At 43.4% G+C, this 22,165-nt stretch overlaps 2 protein-coding genes across 5 annotated transcripts in view; both read left to right on the forward strand.

Annotated features, from left to right (window-relative positions):
* Positions 1-706: 706 nt before the first annotated feature.
* nlrx1 (NLR family member X1) overlaps positions 707-22,165 on the forward strand; it is a 56,242-nt gene continuing 34,783 nt past the window's right edge. Inside the window, exons 1-2 of one of the 4 annotated variants that reach the window (XM_088381959.1) lie at positions 707-764; positions 21,257-21,317. In XM_088381959.1, coding sequence (XP_088238085.1) covers positions 21,301-21,317 — 17 coding nt within the window. In that variant the 5' untranslated portion in view covers positions 707-764; positions 21,257-21,300. Of the gene's footprint in view, positions 765-20,672; positions 20,921-21,256; positions 21,318-22,165 lie in introns of those variants that run through there. The other 3 variants (XM_088381960.1, XM_088381958.1, XM_088381957.1) reach the window with 3 other exon arrangements.
* LOC148394822 (uncharacterized) lies at positions 1,855-14,869 on the forward strand. Its single transcript, XM_088381356.1, has 3 exons — positions 1,855-1,928; positions 2,148-2,317; positions 11,989-14,869. Exons 1-3 carry the CDS (start codon positions 1,855-1,857, stop codon positions 14,481-14,483), a joined length of 2,739 nt encoding a protein of 912 aa, XP_088237482.1. The 3' UTR covers positions 14,484-14,869.

Raw genomic sequence — 22,165 nt, forward strand, 5'->3', positions numbered from 1 at the left:
ACTCGTAAAATTTCTGTTTTCCTTTGTTTTCAACTTTTATTCAGACATACAGTTTATTTGTTACTGCTGAACAGGGAGTCCTCGGTTTACGACGTCGATCCGTTCCTATGTATGCGATGTAAACCGAATTTTGGTCGTAATAAAATAATAACAAATAAAAAATAATAGTGATAAAACAGTAATAATAGTAAAAAAATGAAACAGTACCGTAATAAAAGTGAAAGAATCTGCAGTACGGTAATCCCTAGCTACATCGTGGTTCGTTTATCGTGATTTCACTGCAGCGCGGATTTGTTTTCCAAATTAAAAAAAAAAATGTAAAAGTCAAAATAAAACTTCTAAATTGAGGAATTATGGCACAAAACTTGCCCACACGCCAGCAGAAGGCAAGGAGTGCCCACACAATTGCAGTGCGTACATTTGTACCTTTTTATAATAAATTGTTATAATAATAAGAGTTCTAAAAACATATTTACAGTGTTGTACCATGTTATAGAAAATTTGTTATAATAATAAAATAGTTCTCAAAACATATTTACAGTATTTCCACTTGTACCTTGTTATAAACAATTTATAATAATAAAAGTTGTTCTAAAAACATATTCACAGTATGTGTTAAGAATTCTCCATGTTATTTATGTTATTCAGCCGTGCTTTGATTTGAGGTAGGGTGATTTATTTTGGAGGCCGTTTTCAGGCGATACCACTTCCTGTTTTACGTTCGCGTACATGTCTGTTACAGTGGTACAGGAGTCTTTGACGATGTAAGTGGGTTTCCTAACAAGAGAAATGAACGATCACATGTGTCTAACCTTTAGGACAATGTAGTATTGCTCCAAATGTTCGTTTAAATTGCTTTAGAGGTCCGTTTTCGCGTGTTAGCACGATCGCGAATTAGCATCTTTCCGCTAACCCGTTAGCCTGCCCAGTACTTCTTGTTAACATGTTACACGCACACGCGTATAATATTTATATTTTCAAGATTTATACAAAATTTTCTGTATGGTATTTATACTATTAATTTACACTGTTAAAAATGGCTGTGAAATCTACAGTTACTTACTGTATTAAACACAGTAACCTTACTGTGTATGATTATTACAGTAGAATACTGTAATTGTTACAGTTACACCACAGTGAAAAACACAGTAGTCGAAGCTTTACTGTAAAAAAATCACAATAGCCAGTATAGTACTGTAAATAGTAATGTAAACTTACTGTAATTTTATTGTCAATGTCGACTGTTAAAAATGGCTGTGAAATCCACAGTTACTTACTGTATTAAACACAGTGACCTTATTGTGTATGATTTTTACATTAGCTTGCTGTAATTGTTACAGTTAAACTTTGTAAACATGACAAAATCACAGTAGGATAAGTATTACAGTGAAAAACACAGTAGTCGAAGCATTACTGTAAAAAAATCACAATAGCCGGTATAGTACTGTAAGTAGAAAGGTAAACTACTGTATTTTTATTGTCAATGTTGTTGATGAATGAACATTGAAAATTCCTAATTAAATTTATATATATATGTATATATATATATAAATATATACATATATATGTATACATATATATATATGTATATGTATATATATATATGTATATATATATATACATATATATATATATATATATATATATATATATATATATATATATATATATATACATATATATGTATACAGATACATATTAGATATAAAATATCTCATAATAAAATTAATGATTGTCATTTAATTATCACATAATCATTATGAGTTTTAACTCATAATGACTTACCATGGCATTGTTTTATTCCCAACATTAAGTTTTTTCCCTTTTCTTTTTCACTGGCGTACACGGGCTGACATGGGTGACGTGATTTATCCAATGAGGATCAAGAAAGTTCAACGGTCTTGCTTCGAATGGCCAATCACGTCAAAGTAAACGGGACAAATCGCGATCACAGAGATTGCACCTCTAGCTCCCACAACAACATTTCTTACACAAGGCTTTGTTTTGTGCTGTGTGTTTTTTGTTGTGTTTCTATGTGTTTGCGTCGTCTGTATTCATTTGTTTCAGTTTGGCAGCGAAAACGGCCCCGAGAGAGCGCTGTTTTTCTTTAACTGACCAGATTCTCTTTTTTTTAAAACTTACTGAAGCACTAGCAGCGACAGTACGACGGTCGTTACTGTGTCGTTATTTTATATTTTTCTGCTGCGCGCGGGAGATTATTTTCCCGCCTGTTTTTTTTCTCCACCTTCTGCCTCTGTGTTGATTTTCCTCCTGGCGGCTCCATCACCAAGCACACGTTGCGACGTCCAGAAACTCGGTAAGTAGGCCTACTATCACTAAAAGTAATAAAATAAAATAGTAATACACAGGAAGTAATCAGTTTGCTTGCCATCAAAATGAATTACTCATGCAAGTACTGTAATTTCACCATAGCTTCAATCCCTGCATTAGTTCGTCATTTGAGGATTCACAGAAATTTAGCTAACTTCACATTGCCATGTGGGATAGCAGAATGCTTTGCCACTTTTTACACACGTGGCGCCCTTCAAGTTCACTCTCACAAGAGGACAGCTAAACCAGGACTTGAAAGGCAAATTGATGGAGTTGACTTGGCTTCCACTGTTGAAGGTTGTGGCTTTATGTCAGCTCGATCAACTCGTATACATTTCCGGCAAAAAAGACAACTCGTGGGGCAGGATCAGCCTATTTCTGGGTTGAACCACACCCACTTCCGGGTTTAGCCCCATTCAGAGTACGGATGTTGATAATCTAGTTGATTGAACAGATACCGATAATGGTGTACTCACTCATCCCTAGTAGCCAACTCGTTTGTCATTGCAGCTATTTCAGCTTGGTTGCTATACATGTGTCACTTTTTGTTCATCTTTCACCAACTCAGTTACTATATCTGCTCCTTTTATCTGTTTTATGTACTGCTTGGAAGATATGTATACTCCCTGCCCTGTTTTTACAGTCACTCATCTGAAGCAGATTATTTATAAAATGGATTGCTGTGAAATATGATTTTTGTAATGTCTGACTTTAAGGAGAGACAATCCATCCATCCATCCATCCATCCATCCATCCATCCATCCATCCATCCATCCATCCATCCATCCATCCATCCATCCATCTTCTTCCGCTTATCCGGGGTCGGGTCGCGGGGGCAGCAGCTTTAGGAGGGACTCCCAGACTTCCCTCTCCCCAGCCACTTCATCCAGCTCATCCCGGCGGATCCCAAGGTGTTCCCAGGCCAGCTGAGAGACATAGTCTCTCCAGCGCGTCCTGGGTCGTCCCCGGGGTCTCCTACCGGTGGGACATGCCCGGAACACTTCCCCAGGGAGGCGTCCAGGAGGCATCCTGATAAGATGCTCGAGCCACCTCATCTGGCTCCTCTCTACGTGGAGGAGTAGCGACTCTACTCCGAGTCTCTCCCGGATGACCGAGCTTCTCACCCTATCTCTAAGGGAGACCCCGGACATCCTGCGGAGAAAACCCATTTCGGCCGCTTGTATCCGGGATCTCGTTCTTTCAGTCACGACCCATAGCTCGTGATCATAGGTGAGGGTAGGAGCGTAAATCGACTGGTAAATTGAGAGCTTTGCCTTTTGGCTCAGCTCTCTCTTCACCACAACAGACCGGTACAGGGTCCGCATTACTGCCGACGCTGCACCGATCCGCCTGTCGATCTCGCGCTCCATCCTCCCCTCACTTGTGAACAAGACTCCAAGATACTTGAACTCCTCCACTTGGGGCAGGATCTCATCCCCGATCCGGAGAGGGCATTCCACCCTTTTCCGATCGAGGACCATGGACTCGGATTTGGAGGTGCTGACCCTCATCACGACCGCTTCACACTCGGCTGCGAACCGTTCCAGCGAGAGCTGGAGGTCACGGCCTGAAGAAGCCAACAACACCACGTCATCTGCAAAAAGCAGAGACGCGATGCTGAGGTCCCCAAACCGGACCCCCTCAACGCCTCGGCTGCGCCTAGAAATTCTGTCCATAAAAATTATGAACAGAATCGGTGACAAAGGGCAAACCCTCACTGGGAACGAATCCGACTTACTGCCGGAAATGCGGACCAGACTCTGGCATCGGTGATACAGGGACCGAACCGGCCTTATCAGTTGGCTCGGCACCCCGTACTCCCGAAGCACCCTCCACAGAACCTGTGGTGTCCCGAGGGACACGGTCGAACGTCTTCTCCAAGTCCACAAAACACATGTGGACTGGTTGGGCGAACTCCTATGCACCCTCGAGGATCCTGCCGAGGGTGTAGAGCTGGTCCACTGTTCCACGGCCAGGACGAGAGCCACACTGCTCCTCCTGAATCCGAGGTTCGACCTCCTGACGGACCCTCCTCTCCAGCACCCCTGAATAGACCTTACCGGGGAGGCTGAGGAGTGTGATTCCCCTGTAATTGGAACACACCCTCCGGTCCCCCTTCTTAAAGAGGGCAACCACCACCCCAGTCTGCCAATCCAGAGGCACTGTCCCCGATGTCCACGCAATGTTGTAGAGGCGTGTCAGCCATGACAGCCCCACAACAGCCAGAGCCTTCAAAAACTCAGGGCGGATCTCATCCACCCCCGGGGCCTTGCCACCGAGGAGTTTTTTTAACTACCTCAGTGACTTCGACCCCAGAGATTGGAGAATTCGCCTCAGAGTCTCCAGGCCCTGCTTCCTCAATGGAAGGTGTGAAGGTGGAATTGAGGAGGTCTTTGAAGTATTCTCCCCACCGACTCACGACGTCCCGAATCGAGGTTAGCAGCACGCCATCCCCTCTGTAAACAGTGTTGAAGTTGCACTGCTTGCCCCTCCTGAGACGCCGGATGGTGGACCAGAATTTCCTCGAAGCCGTCCGGAAGTCGTTCTCCATGGCCTCACCAAACTCCTCCCACGCCCGGGTTTTTGCCTCAGCAACCGCCGAAGCCGTGTTCCGCTTGGCCATCCGGTACCTGTCAGCTGCCTCCGGAGTCCCGCAGGCCAAAATGGCCCGATAGGACTCCTTCTTCAGCTTGACGGCATCCCTTACCGCTGGTGTCCACCAGCGGGTTCGGGGATTGCCGCCACGACAGGCACCAACGACCTTACGGCCACAGCTCCGGTCGGCCGCCTCAACAATGGAGGCGCGGAACATGGGCCACTCAGACTCAATGTCCCCCGCCTCCCCCCGGACGTGGGAAAAGCTCTGCCGGAGGTGGGAGTTGAAGCTCTTCCTGACAGGACATTCTGCCAGACGTTCCCAGCAGACCCTCACAGAGCGTTTGGGTCTGCCAGGTCGGACCGGCATCTTCCCCCACCATCAGAGCCAACCCACCACCAGGTGGTGATCAGTTGACAGCTCCGCCCCTCTCTTCACCCGAGTGTCCAAAACATGCGGCCGCAAATCCGATGACACGACTACAAAGTCGATCATCGAACTGCGGCCTAGGGTGTCCTGGTGCCAAGTGCACACATGGACACCCTTATGCTTGAACATGGTGTTCATTATTGAAAATCCGTGTCGAGCACAGAAGTCCAACAATAGAACACCGCTCGGGTTCAGATCGGGGGGGCCGTTCCTCCCAATCACGCCCTTCCAGGTCTCACTGTCATTGCCCACGTGAGCATTGAAGTCACCCAGTAGAACGATGGAGTCCCCAGAAGGAGCGCTCTCCAGCACTTCCTCCAGGGACCCCAAGAAGGGTGGGTACTCTGAGCTGCCGTTTGGTGCATAGACACAAACAACAGTCAGGACCCGTCCCCCCACCCGAAGGCGGTCCAGCTGAGGTCACTTCCGGTTTATTTGGGGTCACTTCCGGTTTAAAAAGGTCACTTCTGGTTTAAAAAGGTCACTTCTGGTTTGATTTGGGGTCACTTCCGGTTTGATTTGGGGTCACTTCCGGTTTACCTAAGGTCACTTCCGGTTTACCTGAGGTCACTTGCGGTTTGATTTGAGATACTTCTGGTTCATTCTGGGTTCATTGGGGGCACTTCAGGGTCAATCCAAGATGGCCGCCACACTGGAAGTGGGGGTCAAGGGGGTGAATATGGTAAGCATAAGGTGAACAAAGTGAATAAAGTTGGAATGGGTTGAATCGGTTCAAAAATGTAGAAATTAGAGTAGAAAAACAAAATTGCAGAGAATTTTTGGTAAGTGGGAAGTTGTGGAATAGGAAGGCAAAAGATGAACAGTTGAAAGTTGGAACGAGTTGAATTGGTTAAAAAATGTAGAAGTTAGAGCAAATCTTGAATCCTAATAGAGAATGAATGGGAATTAAAAGAAAAAAAATTGCGCCAAAATTCTTTGAAATTTGGAACAAAAGGAAAAAAAATGCCTTCAGGAGGTTCACTATTGGGGTTAAAATGTTGAAACGGGTTTAATCGGCCAAAATTTGTAAAAGTTAGCCCAAATGTAGGTATTTAAGGCACCTAATGTTGAAATATGGTCACTTCCGGTTTAATTTGGGTCACTTCCGGTCTATTTGGGTCACTTCCGGTTTGATTAGAGGCACTTCCGGTCTAGCTGAGGTCACTTCCGGTTTATTTGGGTCACTTCCGGTTTAAAAAGGTCACTTCCGGTTTAAAAAGGTCACTTCCGGTTTGATTTGGGGTCACTTCCGGTTTACCTGAGGTCACTTCCTGTTTACCTAAGGTCACTTCCGGTTCGAATTGGGGCACTTCCGGTTCATTCTAGGTTCATTGGGAGCACTTCAGGCTCAATCCAAGATGGCCGCCACACTGGAAGTGGGGGTCAAGGGTTGAATTGTGTAAGCATAGTGGAAGTGGGGGTGAAGGGGGTGAATACGGTAAGGATGAGGTAATCAAAGTGAATAAAGTTGGAATGGGTTGAATCGGTTGAAAAATGTAGAAATTAGAGTAGAAAAACGAAATTTTGTAGAATTTGGTGTGAATTTCAAAATAAAAAATTTGGAAATTTTTGTAAGTGGGAAGGTGTGGAATAGGTAGGAAAAAGATGAACAGTTGAAAGTTGGAATGGGTTGAATCGGTCAAAAATTGTACAAATTAGAGGTGAAAACGGAATTTTGTGAAATTTTGTCGAAATTTTTAACGTGAAAACGTGAAATTTTTGAATTTGGGAATTTTGGGAATGTCGAGAATCATTCCGAATGTGGTTTGAATGTGCTGAATGAGGTGAATTTAAAAGGGGAATGACGTAAATGTGAAATGTCGAATCTGCCATTGAGAATGAATGGGGAAAAATTTGTCGTAAATTCGCGAATTTTGCGAAATCGGAAAATTTTCGGAACGAGAAAAATGGAAGCGCTCATCTCGTGAATATTTGGAATACGTCAAAAGTGGAACGGAGTGAATCGGATGAATTATGTGGAAGAAGAAGCGGGACAAAAAAGTGGCGGGAATAAAATAGAAGAATAATAATAATAGAGAATGGTGTAGAATAACATATGTGTGAAGGCCATCGCCTTCACACAATAACTAGAAAATGCAATTTCTGGGGAAATTGCGTGTGAAGGCGAATACTTTGAATCACTTCTTGGGGAATGATGCCGAATGATGTTGAAATGAGTTGAATTTCTTGAGAAATGTGGAAAATAGAAGTGTAATACTAAATTTTGGAGAATTTGGTTGAATTTCAAATTTGAAAGTTTGGAATTTTTGGTAAGTGGGAGGTTGTGGAATAGGTAGGCAAAAGATGAACAGTTGAAAGTTGGAATGGGTTGAAACGGTTAAATAATGTAGAAGTTAGAGCAAATCTTGAATCCCTATAGAGAATGAGTGGGAATTAAAAGAAAAAGCAATTGCGCCAAAATTTTTTGAAATTTGGAACAAAACAAAAAAAAACGGCTTCAGGAGGTTCACTTTTGGGGTCAAAATGTTGAAACGGGTTCAATCGGACAATAAATGCAAAAGTTAGCGCCTAATGTAGCTATTTAGGGCAGTTAATGTTGAAATAAGGTCACTTCCGGTCTATTTGGGTCACTTCCGGTTTGATTAGAGGCACTTCCGGTCTAGCTGAGGTCACTTCCGGTTTATTTGGGGTCACTTCCGGTTTAAAAAGGTCACTTCCGGTTTAAAAAGGTCACTTCCAGTTTGATTTGGGGTCACTTCCAGTTTACCTGAGGTCACTTCCGGTTCATTTGGGGTCACTTCCGGTTTGATTTGGGTCACTTCCGGTCTAATTGAGTCACTTCCGGTTTGAATAGAGGCACTTCCGGTCTAGCTGAGGTCACTTCCGGTTTATTTGGGGTCACTTCCGGTTTAAAAAGGTCACTTCCTGTTTAAAAAGGTCACTTCCGGTTTGATTTGGGGTCACTTCCGGTTTACCTGAGGTCACTTCCGGTTCATTTGGGGTCACTTCCGGTTTGATTTGGGTCACTTCCGGTTTGATTAGAGGCACTTCCGGTCTAGCTGAGGTCACTTCCGGTTTATTTGGGGTCACTTCCGGTTTAAAAAGGTCACTTCCGGTTTAAAAGGTTACTTCCGGTTTGATTTGGGGTCACTTCCGGTTTACCTGAGGTCACTTCCTGTTCATTTGGGGTCAATTCCGGTTTGATTTGGGGCACTTCCGGTTCATTCCGAGTTCATTGGGGCACTTCAGGGTCAATCCAAGATGGCTCTGGAAGTGGGGGTCAAGGGTTGAATTGTGGAAGTGGGGGTGAAGGGGGTGAATATGGTAAGCATAAGGTGAACAAAGTGAATAAAGTTGGAATGGGTTGAATCGGTTGAAAAAATGTAGAAATTAGAAGGGAAAAACTAAATTTTGGGAAAATTTGGTGTGAATTTCAAAATTGAAAATTTGGAAATTTTGGTAAGTGGGAAGGTGTGGAATAGGTAGGCAAAAGATGAACAGTTGAAAGTTGGAACGAGTTGAATCGGTGGAAAAATTTAGAAACTAGAAGTGAAAAACTAAATTTTGTGAAATTTTGCAAAATTTTGTGCAAATTTTAAAAGTGAAAACGTGAAATTTTTGAATTTGGCAAGTTTGGGAATGTCCCCAATGTGATTTGAATGTGTTGAAATAAGTGAATTTCAAACTGGAACAACAAAAATGTGAATCTTCACCTTCACACTAATAATAAAGGACAGCAATAACAATAGTGTGAAGGTCTTCACCTTCACACTAATAATAAAGGACAGCAATAACAATAGTGTGAAGGTCTTCACCTTCACACTAATAAAGGACAGCAATAACAATAGTGTGAAGGTCTTCACCTTCACACTAATAAAGGACAGCAATAACAATAGTGTGAAGGTCTTCACCTTCACACTAATAAAGGACAGCAATAACAATAGTGTGAAGGTCTTCACCTTCACACTAATAATAATAAAGGACAGCAATAACAATAGTGTGAAGGTCTTCACCTTCACACTAATAAAGGACAGGAATAACAATAGTGTGAAGGTCTTCACCTTCACACTAATTAAAGGACAGCAATAACAATAGTGTGAAGGTCTTCACCTTCACACTAATAAAGGACAGCAATAACAATAGTGTGAAGGTCTTCACCTTCACACTAATAAAGGACAGCAATAACAATAGTGTGAAGGTCTTCACCTTCACACTAATAATAGAGAATGGTGTAGAATAACATATGTGCCATCGCCTTCACACAATAATAAAGGACAGCAATAACAATAGTGTGAAGGTCTTCACCTTCACACTAATAAAGGACAGCAATAACAATAGTGTGAAGGTCTTCACCTTCACACTAATAATAATAAAGGACAGCAATAACAATAGTGTGAAGGTCTTCACCTTCACACTAATAATAATAATAAAGGACAGCAATAACAATAGTGTGAAGGTCTTCACCTTCACACTAATAATAATAATAATAATAATAAAGGACAGCAATAACAATAGTGTGAAGGTCTTCACCTTCACACTAATAATAATAATAATAATAATAATAATAATAATAAAGGACAGCAATAACAATAGTGTGAAGGTCTTCACCTTCACACTAATAATAATAAAGGACAGCAATAACAATAGTGTGAAGGTCTTCACCTTCACACTAATAATAATAATAATAATAATAAAGGACAGCAATAACAATAGTGTGAAGGTCTTCACCTTCACACTAATAATAATAATGATAATAATAAAGTAGAATAACAATGTGTGAAGGCCTTCGCCTTCACACAATAATAATAATAATAATAATAATAGAGAATGGTGTAGAATAACATAACAGGCCATCGCCTTCACACAATAATAATAGAGAATGGTGTAGAATAACATATGTGTGAAGGCCATCGCCTTCACACAATAATAATAATAATAGAGAATGGTGTAGAATAACATATGTGTGAAGGCCATCGCCTTCACACAATAATAATAATAGAGAATGGTGTAGAATAACATATGTGTGAAGGCCATCGCCTTCACACAATAATAATAATAATAATAATAATAAAGTAGAATAACAATAGTGTGAAGGCCTTCGCCTTCACACTAATAATAATAATACTAATAATAAAGTAGAATAACAATAGTGTGAAGGCGAAGGCCTTCACACTAATAAAGTAGAATAACAATGTTTGCGCATGTCTGATATAAAGGGCCGTGATTCTCCAATAAACAAGTTCGGTAGGTAGAGCGGGCACAACTGATTGATTGACAGGGTAGTGATCCAATCATGACAACGCCATTCTCAACCTGGGCTCCTACCGTGTTATCGATATTATTTTTTTAAATGTATTATTAATTTTATATTCAAACTGAAAACATAAATTAAATAACACTGAAGTCATTCAAGTCATTGTGTCTCAAGTCAAGTCAAGTCAAGTCCGGAGTCTGTAATTTCCAAGTCCAAGTCGAGTCTCAAGTTTTTTCATTTTTTGTCAAGTCAAGTCACAAGTCATCAAAACAGCGACTCGAGTCGATTCGAGTCACAGTGACTCGAGTCCCCATCTCTGTTCATACTGTCCGCGTTGTAAGGCACAGTAAACACACCGGTCTTTCCTCGTCTCCCATCGTAGTCACACTGAAGCCGAGCGCTACGTACACTTCGTCATATTTCCTTGTCTCAGCTTTTGTGTCACTCTCAATTCCCTTATCTCCGTCTCTCTCCGCCGTTCTTTTCAATCCTGTTCAATATTTTTCCATGGTGTCCCACTGCACTTTTTATCGCCTGCTCTGTGCTGTGTGTGCGTATGATCCGTGCGCTCTCGACTGTAGAGCGAATACTCCTTGCGCACACTCTTACAGTCTCTTACAGTGATACCGCCACTCCCACCTACTGCAGTGGATGGCTAATTACCCTTTAATCTAGTACAGCCAAAAGAAAAGTATGTTCCCTGGTGTCACATGCCAATGGGGCGCGCCCCACTATTTGAGAAGGAATGCATTACAGTAATCCCTCATTTATCGTGGATAATTGGTTCCAAAAACCACCCGCGATAAGTGAAATCCGCGAAACACGGTCACCCCCTCATCTGTACATTTTTTTTTTTATCTGTAAATTTTTTGTGTGTCAATAAATGTATATGAAACCATTTAAGTGCATATTTTATTACTAGAACATTAAATAATTTTTTCAAACATGTAAATAATACATTAATAGTATAAATAACATACAGAACATGTTTTTAGAACTCTTATTATTACAATTTTTACATAAAAAGGTACAAGTTTACGCACTGCAATTGTGTGGGCACTCCTTGCCTTCTGCTGGCATGTGGACAAGTTTTGTCAAAGTCAAAGTCAGCTTTATTGTCAATTTCTCCACATGCCAAAGACACACAAAGAAACCGAAATTTCGTTCCCCCCTATCCCACGGTGACAAGACATGGCCCACAACAGACAAACAAGTAAACAAGTATAACAACAGCGTGCTGAATAAATAATGAATAAATAACACAACAAATTCGCCATTCATCTGGCGAATGTTCGATCGCTGGACAACAAAATGGATTACATTCGCCTGCTGAGGTCTACGAACCGGACGGTGCGGAACTGCTGTGTGCTCGTGTTCACCGAGACCTGGTTGAGTGACAACATTCCGGACTCTGCAGTGCATCTGGAGCGGCTAGCGTGCTATCGGGCGGACCGTGCCATTGTACGAGGGGGAAAGTCGCGAGGAGGTGGAATATGCGTCTACATCCGAGAAGAATGGTGCCGGGACTCTGTGGTGGTATGTAAGCACTGCTCGCCGCTTGTGGAGTTTGTGATCATTAAGTGCCGTCCTTTTTATCTGCCGAGGGAATTTACCGCGATTCTGCTAGTCGCGGTATACATCCCGTCTTCCAACATCGAAGGAGACAGGATCGCGGCGCTTGGTGAACTGTACCAGGCTGTCAGTGAACAGCAAACAGCGCACCCTGACGGTTTCACCATCTTCGCTGGAGACTTCAATCATGCCAACCTGAAGTCTGTTTTCCCGAGGCTTCACCAGCATGTTCCTTTTCCGACACGTGGAGACAGCTTCCTGGACCTAGTCTACTCGGCGCAAAAGGGAGCTTTCAAAGCCACCCCCCTCCCCCATCTTGGGCTTTCTGACCATCTCACCGTTTTGCTTTTGCCCGCATACAGACAATTGGTAAAGGCATCCAGGCCGGTTCGGAGGCAGGTTCGAGTGTGGCCTGAGGGTGCCTCCGATGCACTTCGTGACTGCTTCGACACCACTGACTGGGACTTGTTTAAGCAGGCAGCCACCTACAACGATTGGACGGACATAGAGGAGTATACTGGCACTGTTACTTCTTACATCACGAAGTGCATCGATGATGTGACTTGCTCGAAATCCGTCGTCACTCGCGCGAACTGGAAGCCGTGGCTGACGGGGGCTGTCCTCAGACTGTTGAGGGCCAGGGACAAGGCTTTCAGAGCGGGGGATGAGGCTGGCTTGAGGTCAGCGAAGGCCGACCTGTCCCGGGGCATCAAAGAAGCGAAGAAGGCGTTCTCGTGCAAGGTCTCCACCCACTTCAAGGACAGCAAGGACGCACGTAGCCTTTGGCGGGGCATTCAGACCATCACGGACTACAAGCCCGCGCCGAGGAGCTGTGAGGGCGACGTCCGTCTGCTGAACGATCTGAACCGCTTCTTTGCTCGCTTCGACGCCCAGAACAGCACTTGCCCGCTGAAGACCGCTCCCCCCCCACACGAGCAGCCCCTGCGCCTCTCTGCCGACGATGTGAGGAGGGCGCTTGCCGCTATTGACACCCGTAAGGCGGCGGGCCCTGACAACATCCCGGGTCGAGCGCTGAAGGACTGCGCTGGGGAGCTGTCGGGTGTCTTCACGGACATCTTTAACGTTTCCCTGCAGCAGGCCATCGTCCCCTCGTGTTTCAAGGCTGCCACCATCGTTCCTGTGCCGAAGAAACCTGCACCGTCCTGCTTCAATGACTACCGCCCTGTGGCACTGACGCCCATCATCATGAAGTGCTTTGAGCGGCTGGTCATGGAGCACATCAAGTCCGTTCTCCCCCCCACCATTGACCCTTTCCAGTTTGCGTACCGTGGCAAGCGGTCCTCTGAGGATGCCATCTGCTCTGCCCTCCACTCGGCCCTCACCCACCAGGAGAGAAAGGACTCATATGTGAGGTTGCTGTTTGTGGACTTCAGCTCTGCCTTCAACACCATTGTGCCGCAGCGACTCATCTCCAAACTCGACGAACTGGGCCTCAGTACCTCCCTCTGCAACTGGCTACTGGACTTCCTCTGTCAGAGGCCTCAGGTGGTGCGTGTTGGCGACAAAATCTCCGCCAGCATCACGCTGAGCACGGGGGCCCCCCAGGGCTGCGTGCTCAGTCCATTGCTCTTCACCCTGCTGTCGCATGACTGCTCTGCGACCTACAGCGACAACCGCATCGTGAAGTTTGCTGACGACACGACTCTGGTGGGTCTCATCACGAAGGGCGACGAGACTCGGTACAGGTCGGAAGTTGACCTTCTGACCACGTGGTGCAGGGACAACAACCTCCTGCTGAACGTCAATAAGACCAAGGAAATCATTGTTGACTTCCGGAAGGGTCACACAACACACCTGCCGCTGATCATCGACGGTGCTGTGGTGGAGAGGGTGAGCTGCACCAAGTTCCTGGGGGTGCACATCAGTGAGGACCTCTCCTGGTCCGCAAACACCTCGTCACTGGCAAAGAAAGCTCAGCGCCGCCTGTACTTCCTGCGGAAGCTCAGGCGTGCATGTGCTCCTCAGGCAGTCCTGTCTACATTCTACCGTGGCACCATTGAGAGCGTCCTCACCAGTTGCATCGCTGTCTGGGGTGGTAACTGCACTGAACAGAACTTGAAGGCCCTGCAGCGCATAGTGAATACGGCTAGTAAGATTATTGGTGCTTCGCTCCCCTCCCTGAAGGACATTTACACCTCCCATCTTGCCCGCAAGGCAACCTCGATTGCCAGTGATGTGAGTCACCCGGCTCACTCTTTGTTTGACCTTCTGCCCTCTGGGAAGGGCTACAGGAGCCTGCGCTCCCGCACCACCAGACTCGCCAACAGCTTCTTTCTCCAGGCTGTTAGGGCCCTGAACTCGCTACCCCCTTCTGCGTAGCGTGCGGCACTGTTGCGCTATTTTCGGGAATGTCTGCTGTTAGGGTTTTCAGGTTAGTTTGATCCTATGATTATGTTGGAATGTAACCTGTAATAATTAAACTCGCTTGTCCTGTCTTAACAAAAGTAGTAGAACAAAGTGCTAAGATCTTTTGAACTGATTGACTAGCTGCAGAGGAAGCAATCAAAGTTGTTTTGTTCACACAACATCGTGAAGGACCCCCTGCTGTGCTTTGATCAGCCAGGGGCTTCGGCCATTTGTCTACTCTGACCCCCACTCTCAACCCCCACTCTGTTTCTCTTAATAAATATCCCCTCGCAGGAACGAGGGTTCAGACTTCATTCCTTGAACGAGTGAACTCTCCACCTGCAGGTGTCTAAAAAGGACTTGCTTGTCTCCCGTGTGGTTCTTGCAAAATAAGTTGGAGTGAGCAAATCTCTAACATCTGCTGTACGCGCACTTGCTCCTTTTTTTTTCTGCTCCTCTTATTTATTTATTTATTGTTGCGTTATTTATTCATTATTTATTCAGCACGCTTTTGTTGTACTTGTTTACTTGTTTGTCTGTTGTGAGCCATGTCTTGTCACCGTGGGATAGGGGGGAACGAAATTTCGGTTTCTTTGTGTGTCTTTGGCATGTGGAGAAATTGACAATAAAGCTGACTTTGACTTTGACTTTGACAAATAAATAAATAAGAGGAGCAAAAAAAGGAGCAAGTGCGCGTACAGCAGACATTCCAGAAAATAGCGCAACAGTGCCATTTTCTGGAATGTCTGCTGTGCCATAATTCCTCAATTTAGAAGTTTTATTTTGACTTAATTTTTTTTTTAATTTGGAAAAAAATATCCGAGCTGTAGTGAAACCGCGAAAAACGAACCGCAATGTAGCGAGGGATTACTGTATTCTCTGGTCTTCCTAAATCCATTATCAAAAGTCTACAGTTAGTACAAAATGCCGCTTCAAGGCTGCTCTCACGGACAAGAAAATTTTATCACATTACCCCAATATTAGCCAATTTACATTGTTTCCCGGTCCATTTAAGATGTGACTTCAAGGTTCTTCTACTTATCTATAAATCATTGCATGGCTTAGTGCCTTCGTATCTCGTCAACCTCGTTGTTCCTTTGTCACGGATCGGAATGGAGCAGGGCGACCAAATGCAGCTTGGACCAGGGTTTATTGAGGGAAAAGGTAGTTGGACGGGAGGATGAGGGGAACAAGACCAACAGAACTGGCACACTAACATAACTTAACGGACCGACCGACAGACTGAAACAGAAAACGACCAAGGCAAAAACAGAAACACAGGAACGACGAGAGACAAGAAATAATCCGACAAGGTTGTGACAGGCCGACAGAACTTAAATACGGGACAGGTAACGAGAGGCAGGTGAGAATGATCACACTGATCATGGGCACACTGAGGGGAGGGGCGAGCACATAGACACACGGACAGAAACTATGACAATATGGACACGATCGGGGACTTCGAAAAGATGTCTGCAGGGTCGAGAGCATTTTCTATTCGGGCTCCAGAGCTTTGTAATACCCTACCAATGGATATTAGAACTGCTACCTCATTAGAAACATTTAAGACATGTTTAAAGACACATTTTTATGATATAGCCTTTAATTAATCTGTAGTGGCCGATCCCTCCCGCTCCCCGGCTGGGGAGGTGGTTAGGTTACACCCAAACTGATAACGCTGTCTGGATTTCTTGTCGATCAATTGGGATGAGGGATTTTAGGCGGATTACCACCCTCGAAGACACTGCCAGGACAATTGAGGGTACCTTACTGCAGCTCTTCACTTTGAATATGGACATCTACTTTTTCTTTGGATTGTTTTATATTATGTATTCTATGTGCCCTCTCGGCATCCATTGCACCCTGGTCATCCTGGAAGGGGGATCCTCCCATCTGTGGTCCCTTCTCAAGGTTTCTCATTTTTCCCCCAGTAGGGTTTTTTGGAGTTTTTCCTTGCCCTCCTGGGAGTTTAAGATCAGGGGATGTTTGAGAATAATTATAAAAAAATTTTATATGTGAAGCCCTTTGAGACTTGACTGTGATTTAGAGCTATATAAATAAACTTGACTTGACACAACATGAAGGTATTTATGTATTATTCAAGTTTCTGAAGTCAGTAGTATTCCCTACGTGTGCTTGCGTGTGTGTGCGTGCGTGTGTGTGTGAGTAAGTGTGCTTGTGCGTGTGTGCATGTGCGTGTGTGAGTGCGTGTCTGCCCCAACACGTTGTGAACGTTGGACAATAAGAATATATTTTATGACTCTACGTACTACGGTAGAGGATTCTTCAGGACTGTCTAAGAAAAATAGAATATTGTGATAAAGTCCTTTATTTTCTGTAATGCAATTAAAAAAACAAAAATGTCATACATTCTGAATTCATTACAAATCAACTGAAATATTGCAAGCTTTTTATTATTTTAATATTGCTGACTATGGCATACAGCTTAAGAAACCTCAAATATCCTATCTCAAAATATTAGAATATCATAAAAAAGTATACTAGTAGGGTATTCAACTAATCACTTGAATGGTCTAATTAACTCACAACACCTGCAAGGGTTTCCTGAGCCTTGAAAAACACTCAGCTTGGTTCAGTAAACTAAATCACAAGTATGGGGAAGACCGCTGATCTGACTGCCGTCCAGAGGACCATCATTGACACTCTCCATCAGGAGGGTAAGACACAAAAAGAAATTTCTCAAAGAGCAAGCTGTTCATAGAGTGCAGTTTCAAAGGACATCCACAAAAAGTCTGTTGGAAGGGGGAATTGTGTCAGGAAACGGTGCACAACCAAGAGAGATGACCGCAGCCTTAACAGCATTGTGAAGAAGAGTCGCTTCCAGAATTTGGGGGAGCTTCAAAGACAGTGGACTGAAGCTGGAGTCCAGGTATCAAAAGCCACTGTTCACAGACGTGTCCAGGAAATGAGCTACAATAGCCTTATTCCCATGGTCAAGCCACATCTGAACTCAAGACAACAGAAGAAGCGTCTGACTTGGGCTATGGAAAAGAAGCACTGGACAGTTCCAAAGTGCTCCAAAGTCCTCTTTTCAGACAAAAGCAAGTTTTGTATTTCATTTGGAGGTCAAGGCGCCAGAGTCTTGGGAAAGGCTGGAGAGGAGCAAAATCCAAGTTGCTTGAAATTGTCAAACCTGCACTTTTTATTAAAGTGACCGGCTTCCCATTAAAGGGTTCGATAAGCCGGGGTGAAGGGACTCGTCCGTCTCTGACCACCTGAGTTAAATTAATTCTAAAAGAATCAATATAATCTCTTTATGACGCCAATCCCTCTGAAGTCAAACGACGCTCGTGCTGAGTAACTTAAATTTGAGGCACGTTGTCAGAATAACCGCGTCATAATAATGGCTCCCTTCGATTGTTTGATGCTTTTGTTATGTTACGGATATTTTTAGATGTCTTTGTTAAGACCTCAAGGATTCGTTAATTCACTAGAGCGCACTTGCCCTAGCTGAGCTCAAGATAACTACTTCAAACCAGATCTGACAATTCCTAATGTTAAGGATTAAAGCTGTCTTCATTTTAAAAAGAATTTAACGGATTTAAAGAATGACTATGATAGGGAAATAAAGAAATTTGAAAGTTCTAATTGCATATCAAACCATGCTCAACATAGTTAATATGAAATAATCAATAACCAAATTAAGGATTAAGAAGAGATTTAATGAATAAGCAAGAAAAAGAATTACAAGTTGAAAAAACAACACTCACCCAATCAGAACAAAAGAGGAGACTAAAGGTCTAAAATCCTATTTGGTTGAACAAGTCGAGTGATCGGCTCTCCTTTGTTCCAAAATCCGAATTCTGTTTAAAAAAGAGGAAAGGTCTGGCCGTGAGGAGCGTAGCCAAAGAAGTAAAATTGGCGTCTTCCCCTTTCTGCCCGGAGCGGCTGTCTCCTCTGCCTTCCTCAAAGCTTAAAATTTGACAAAGTCTAATTCGAAGCTTAAAATTTGACAAAGTCAAATTCAAAGACTCTGGAAATTCATTTTTAGTAGATTTTGGTTCAATCTCAAAAAGAATGAAAAATCCATCTTCGTCTAAACAACGTTCTTTTACTCCGGGCAGCGTCACAATCGCCCTGACTAGGAAGAAGCGTGCCACTCCGTGTCATGACAACATATTTATAGGCTTCTGGCATTACCTCATCGGAATTACCTCACCGGCACGTGAGGTGGCCTTTCTGGAAGTTTCTGGAAACTTCGAGAATGTTCCTTAGCTGATTCCTGTCCAGGCCAGCCGGAAACCACTGGTTGTCTTGGCAACATTGCTTAAAGCAGCAACCACTGCGCATGACTGTACTCCGCCACCGGATGCAGTTTCCTGTTTTGCTCGTTCTTTCACTATTAGCCCTTGATGTCTCTTCTCAACTTAATACATTCAGGTATGGATGGAACACCAATGTTAAATACAGGTTGGACAAAACGTTGCAACATTAATAACATATATCTTGTCTAGTAAAGATCAATCTTAACACATAATCATACTTAACCATAATAATGGGTTCTTCTAACTTAGACATATATATTGATATTGCTCAAGCTGTTACATCGTAAAATTATGGCATAGCAAACTCATATTCCAAAATTGTGCATTGCTACGTGTTTGAACAGGTCGTGTCCTCCCAATTGCTAACAATTTAATCTATTAGATTTGTTAGTTTTGTTAGGTTACGGATTTTAGTTATTGATCTGACTCCAAATTGCGATCAACACTTAACACATAAATTGCTATGTCCTAATCCACACACTGGCGCACCTAACAATTTTGCGAGTTCGTTCTGTCAAAGAGAAGACCAGTAGATCAATCAGACCAAATTTACCAATTGTTTATTCCTGACAAAGCGCACTAATACAGGCCTGGGTCCCGGGTCCCTCACACTAAAACTCGTGCGTTTTTGTGACCACCAAAAGACGACACATTCTTCCGGGTTGCCCAGTTTTAAAGAAACACAATATGAATATTAAAGCATGCAAAATATTGTGAGATGATTGATCGATGGCCATCTCCTCCCCGTCCAGGTGTCGCTGAGGTCAGGCGGTTGGGTTTTCCCCTCGAAGCCCGGCCACATAGACGTGCTGTTGTTCTCGTTCCTCACCGACCTTGAGGTGTTCTCGTCCGGTACTCCCTATCTGGGCCTATTCCACAACACTTCAAAGAAAACAAGTTCATGCAGTTTGCCTGCACATTCTTCGCCACCCACCAATCCACACGAGCACTCCAATACTAGATATTAATATGATTATAAGTTTAACACAACCTTAAAAAATATGTTTGTAAACTCCCGAAAGCACATTTTCCTTTATTTTCTATCAGGTCACCCCTATGTCAAGCTTTAACACCATCCCCTGGTGAAATTTTGGAACTACTACATGTTTTGGGATAGCCAATGTGCCTGGGCCAAATTCGTTACCCAATTTTACACCATCTTGTACCACCATGCAACTTGACGAAATCCAGTGTGAAGTTCCCACAGTCAGTGATGGTTTGGGGAGCCATGTCAGCTGCTGGTGTTGGTCCACTGTGTTTCATAAAGTCCAGAGTAAATGTAGATTTTAGAGCACTACATGCTTCCGTCCGCTGAAAAGCTCTATGGAGATGATGATTTCATCTTCCAGCATGATCTGGCACCTGCCCACAGTGCCAAAACCACCAGTAAATGGTGTACTGACCATGGTATTACTGTCCTCGATTGGCCTGCAATTCCCCTGACCTGAGCCCCATAGAGAATTTGTGGGGTATTGTGAAGAAGAAGCTGAAAGACACCAGACCCAACAATGCAAATGAGCTATAGGCTGCTATTGAAGCATCCTGGGCATCCATAACAGCTCAGCAATACCACAGGCTGATTGCCTCCATGCCACGCCGCATTGGTTGCAGTAATCCGTGCAAAAGGATTCCCAACCAAGTACTGAGTGCATTAATGAATATTTTCAAATGTTTGATTTTGTTTTGCTGTTATAAATCTTTTTTTTTACTTGGTCTGAGGAAATATTCTAATATTTTGAGATAGGATATTTGAGTTTTCTTAAGCTGTATGCCATATTCAGCAATATTAAAATAATAAAAGGCTTGCAATATTTCAGTTGATTTGTAATGACTCCAGAATGTATGACATTTTTGTTTTTTCAATTGTATTACAGAAAATAAAGAATTTTATCACAATATTCAAATTTTCTGAGACAGTCCTGTACGGTCAGTTTTATTTTGAAGCAGCTGTTGCGGACGCGGAGTGAAAGCGCTTCCTTCTAGAGAAGCGAACGACACTTCACCACACATTTTTAGGAGCTCACTCGACTCAGGCAAGAGATTTGAGATGGATGAAAACCATTTAACGAAAGACATTTAACGACGGCTACTGGTACGTGCTTGCTGTAGACAATACAAAAGACGGTAAGACATTGGCGTTTATAATTTACGAGCTGTTTCTTCATTTTACCCTGCTTCGTGTACACAGTATACCAGTTTAAAATGTCAACGGTAAACACAGTTAATAAGAAAGGTCATTCACAAACATGTAAGTGACCTTAATGCAACTGCGGGTCCAGAGTTTATTGGGCGCGGGAGGTGTCAATAAATAACTCCGTTTAACGGGGCAATCGACTGCTGCTCAACAGCGGACGTAAGGATTAATTGTATTTTTGGAACCACTGCACAATACATATATTCGGGATCAAATATGTATTTATTTCGTTAACTTTACTCTACCTTTCATTGATTTCCATACAGCTAAAACTCTCGTGCAATTTCCGCTGGCATTGTCGACTAGAAGGATGACCTCAATCCAGCGGTAAGTTTTACTCATGTAGAAATTTCTCAAGTGACGTGTTACTTATTTTTGCTTATCGTTGTTTGAATTCCTCATCACTGACATACGAAACACTGACAAGACGGATTGTGGCAAGTGAGAAAACTCCTGGTGCTAAATTTCAGATACGTATAAAACTAACATTGCAAGGGTGCATTTACATGAGAACTTTCCTTCTGGGGATCATGCACAAGTCCAAACCTGAATTACGTCCAAGTGTACAGGCCTGTCTGACATTACTCGAACTGCAAACAATGACAGCTGACAGCTGTCTTGAAGGTGATATTTAAGTGTGTGTGTTAATGAACTGGTTTGGTTTACATGGGAGTTAAATGACGTGCACTTCAAATGAAGCGTGATCATTTTGCATGGTGTCTTAAATCCAACAGTCCATGCCTGGGGTATGTTATTATACCAGTTTCAACATGCAACCAGAACTTTGGCATCTGTTTTCTGCTGTTAAAACATTATTTGAAGCAGGCATTGCACAGACATTTTGGGGGCAGGTGTCCCTCCCCCTCCCAAAAAGAAAAGGACACCCTCAATTAAAATGAATCACGCAAGAAAAACAGTCATAATTTCTGTTAACACAATGACTACAGTCAATAAATCTATTTACCAAGGAGGTGAAGGGAAGCTTCTGTGCATATAAAAGTCTACATGCATTCAAATGGCAGGGGCTTTTGTGCACTGCAAAAGGGCTAGTGGTAGAACACTTCTTGGTGTCTAACTGTCCTCGTGCCTGATGTGAAGCATAATCATTGTGAATAATACTTACCGTCAAGAACATGATGTGTTGAGTGATGAAATTGACCATTCTGGTTATGGGA

The sequence above is a fragment of the Syngnathus floridae genome, chromosome 7 (genome assembly GCF_059516105.1).
Source record: "Syngnathus floridae isolate MCC-2025c chromosome 7, RoL_Sflo_1.0, whole genome shotgun sequence".
NCBI lineage: Eukaryota > Metazoa > Chordata > Actinopteri > Syngnathiformes > Syngnathidae > Syngnathus > Syngnathus floridae.

Bases quoted from the DNA above. Each gene is read 5' to 3' on its own strand.
- LOC148394822 (XM_088381356.1), top strand. From the start codon at position 1,855: ATGGGTGACGTGATTTATCCAATGAGGATCAAGAAAGTTCAACGGTCT. The intron at 1,929-2,147 runs GTAAACGGGACA...AACTTACTGAAG, and splicing joins GAATGGCCAATCACGTCAAA to CACTAGCAGCGACAGTACGA. The intron at 2,318-11,988 runs GTAAGTAGGCCT...CGGACTCTGCAG, and splicing joins TTGCGACGTCCAGAAACTCG to TGCATCTGGAGCGGCTAGCG.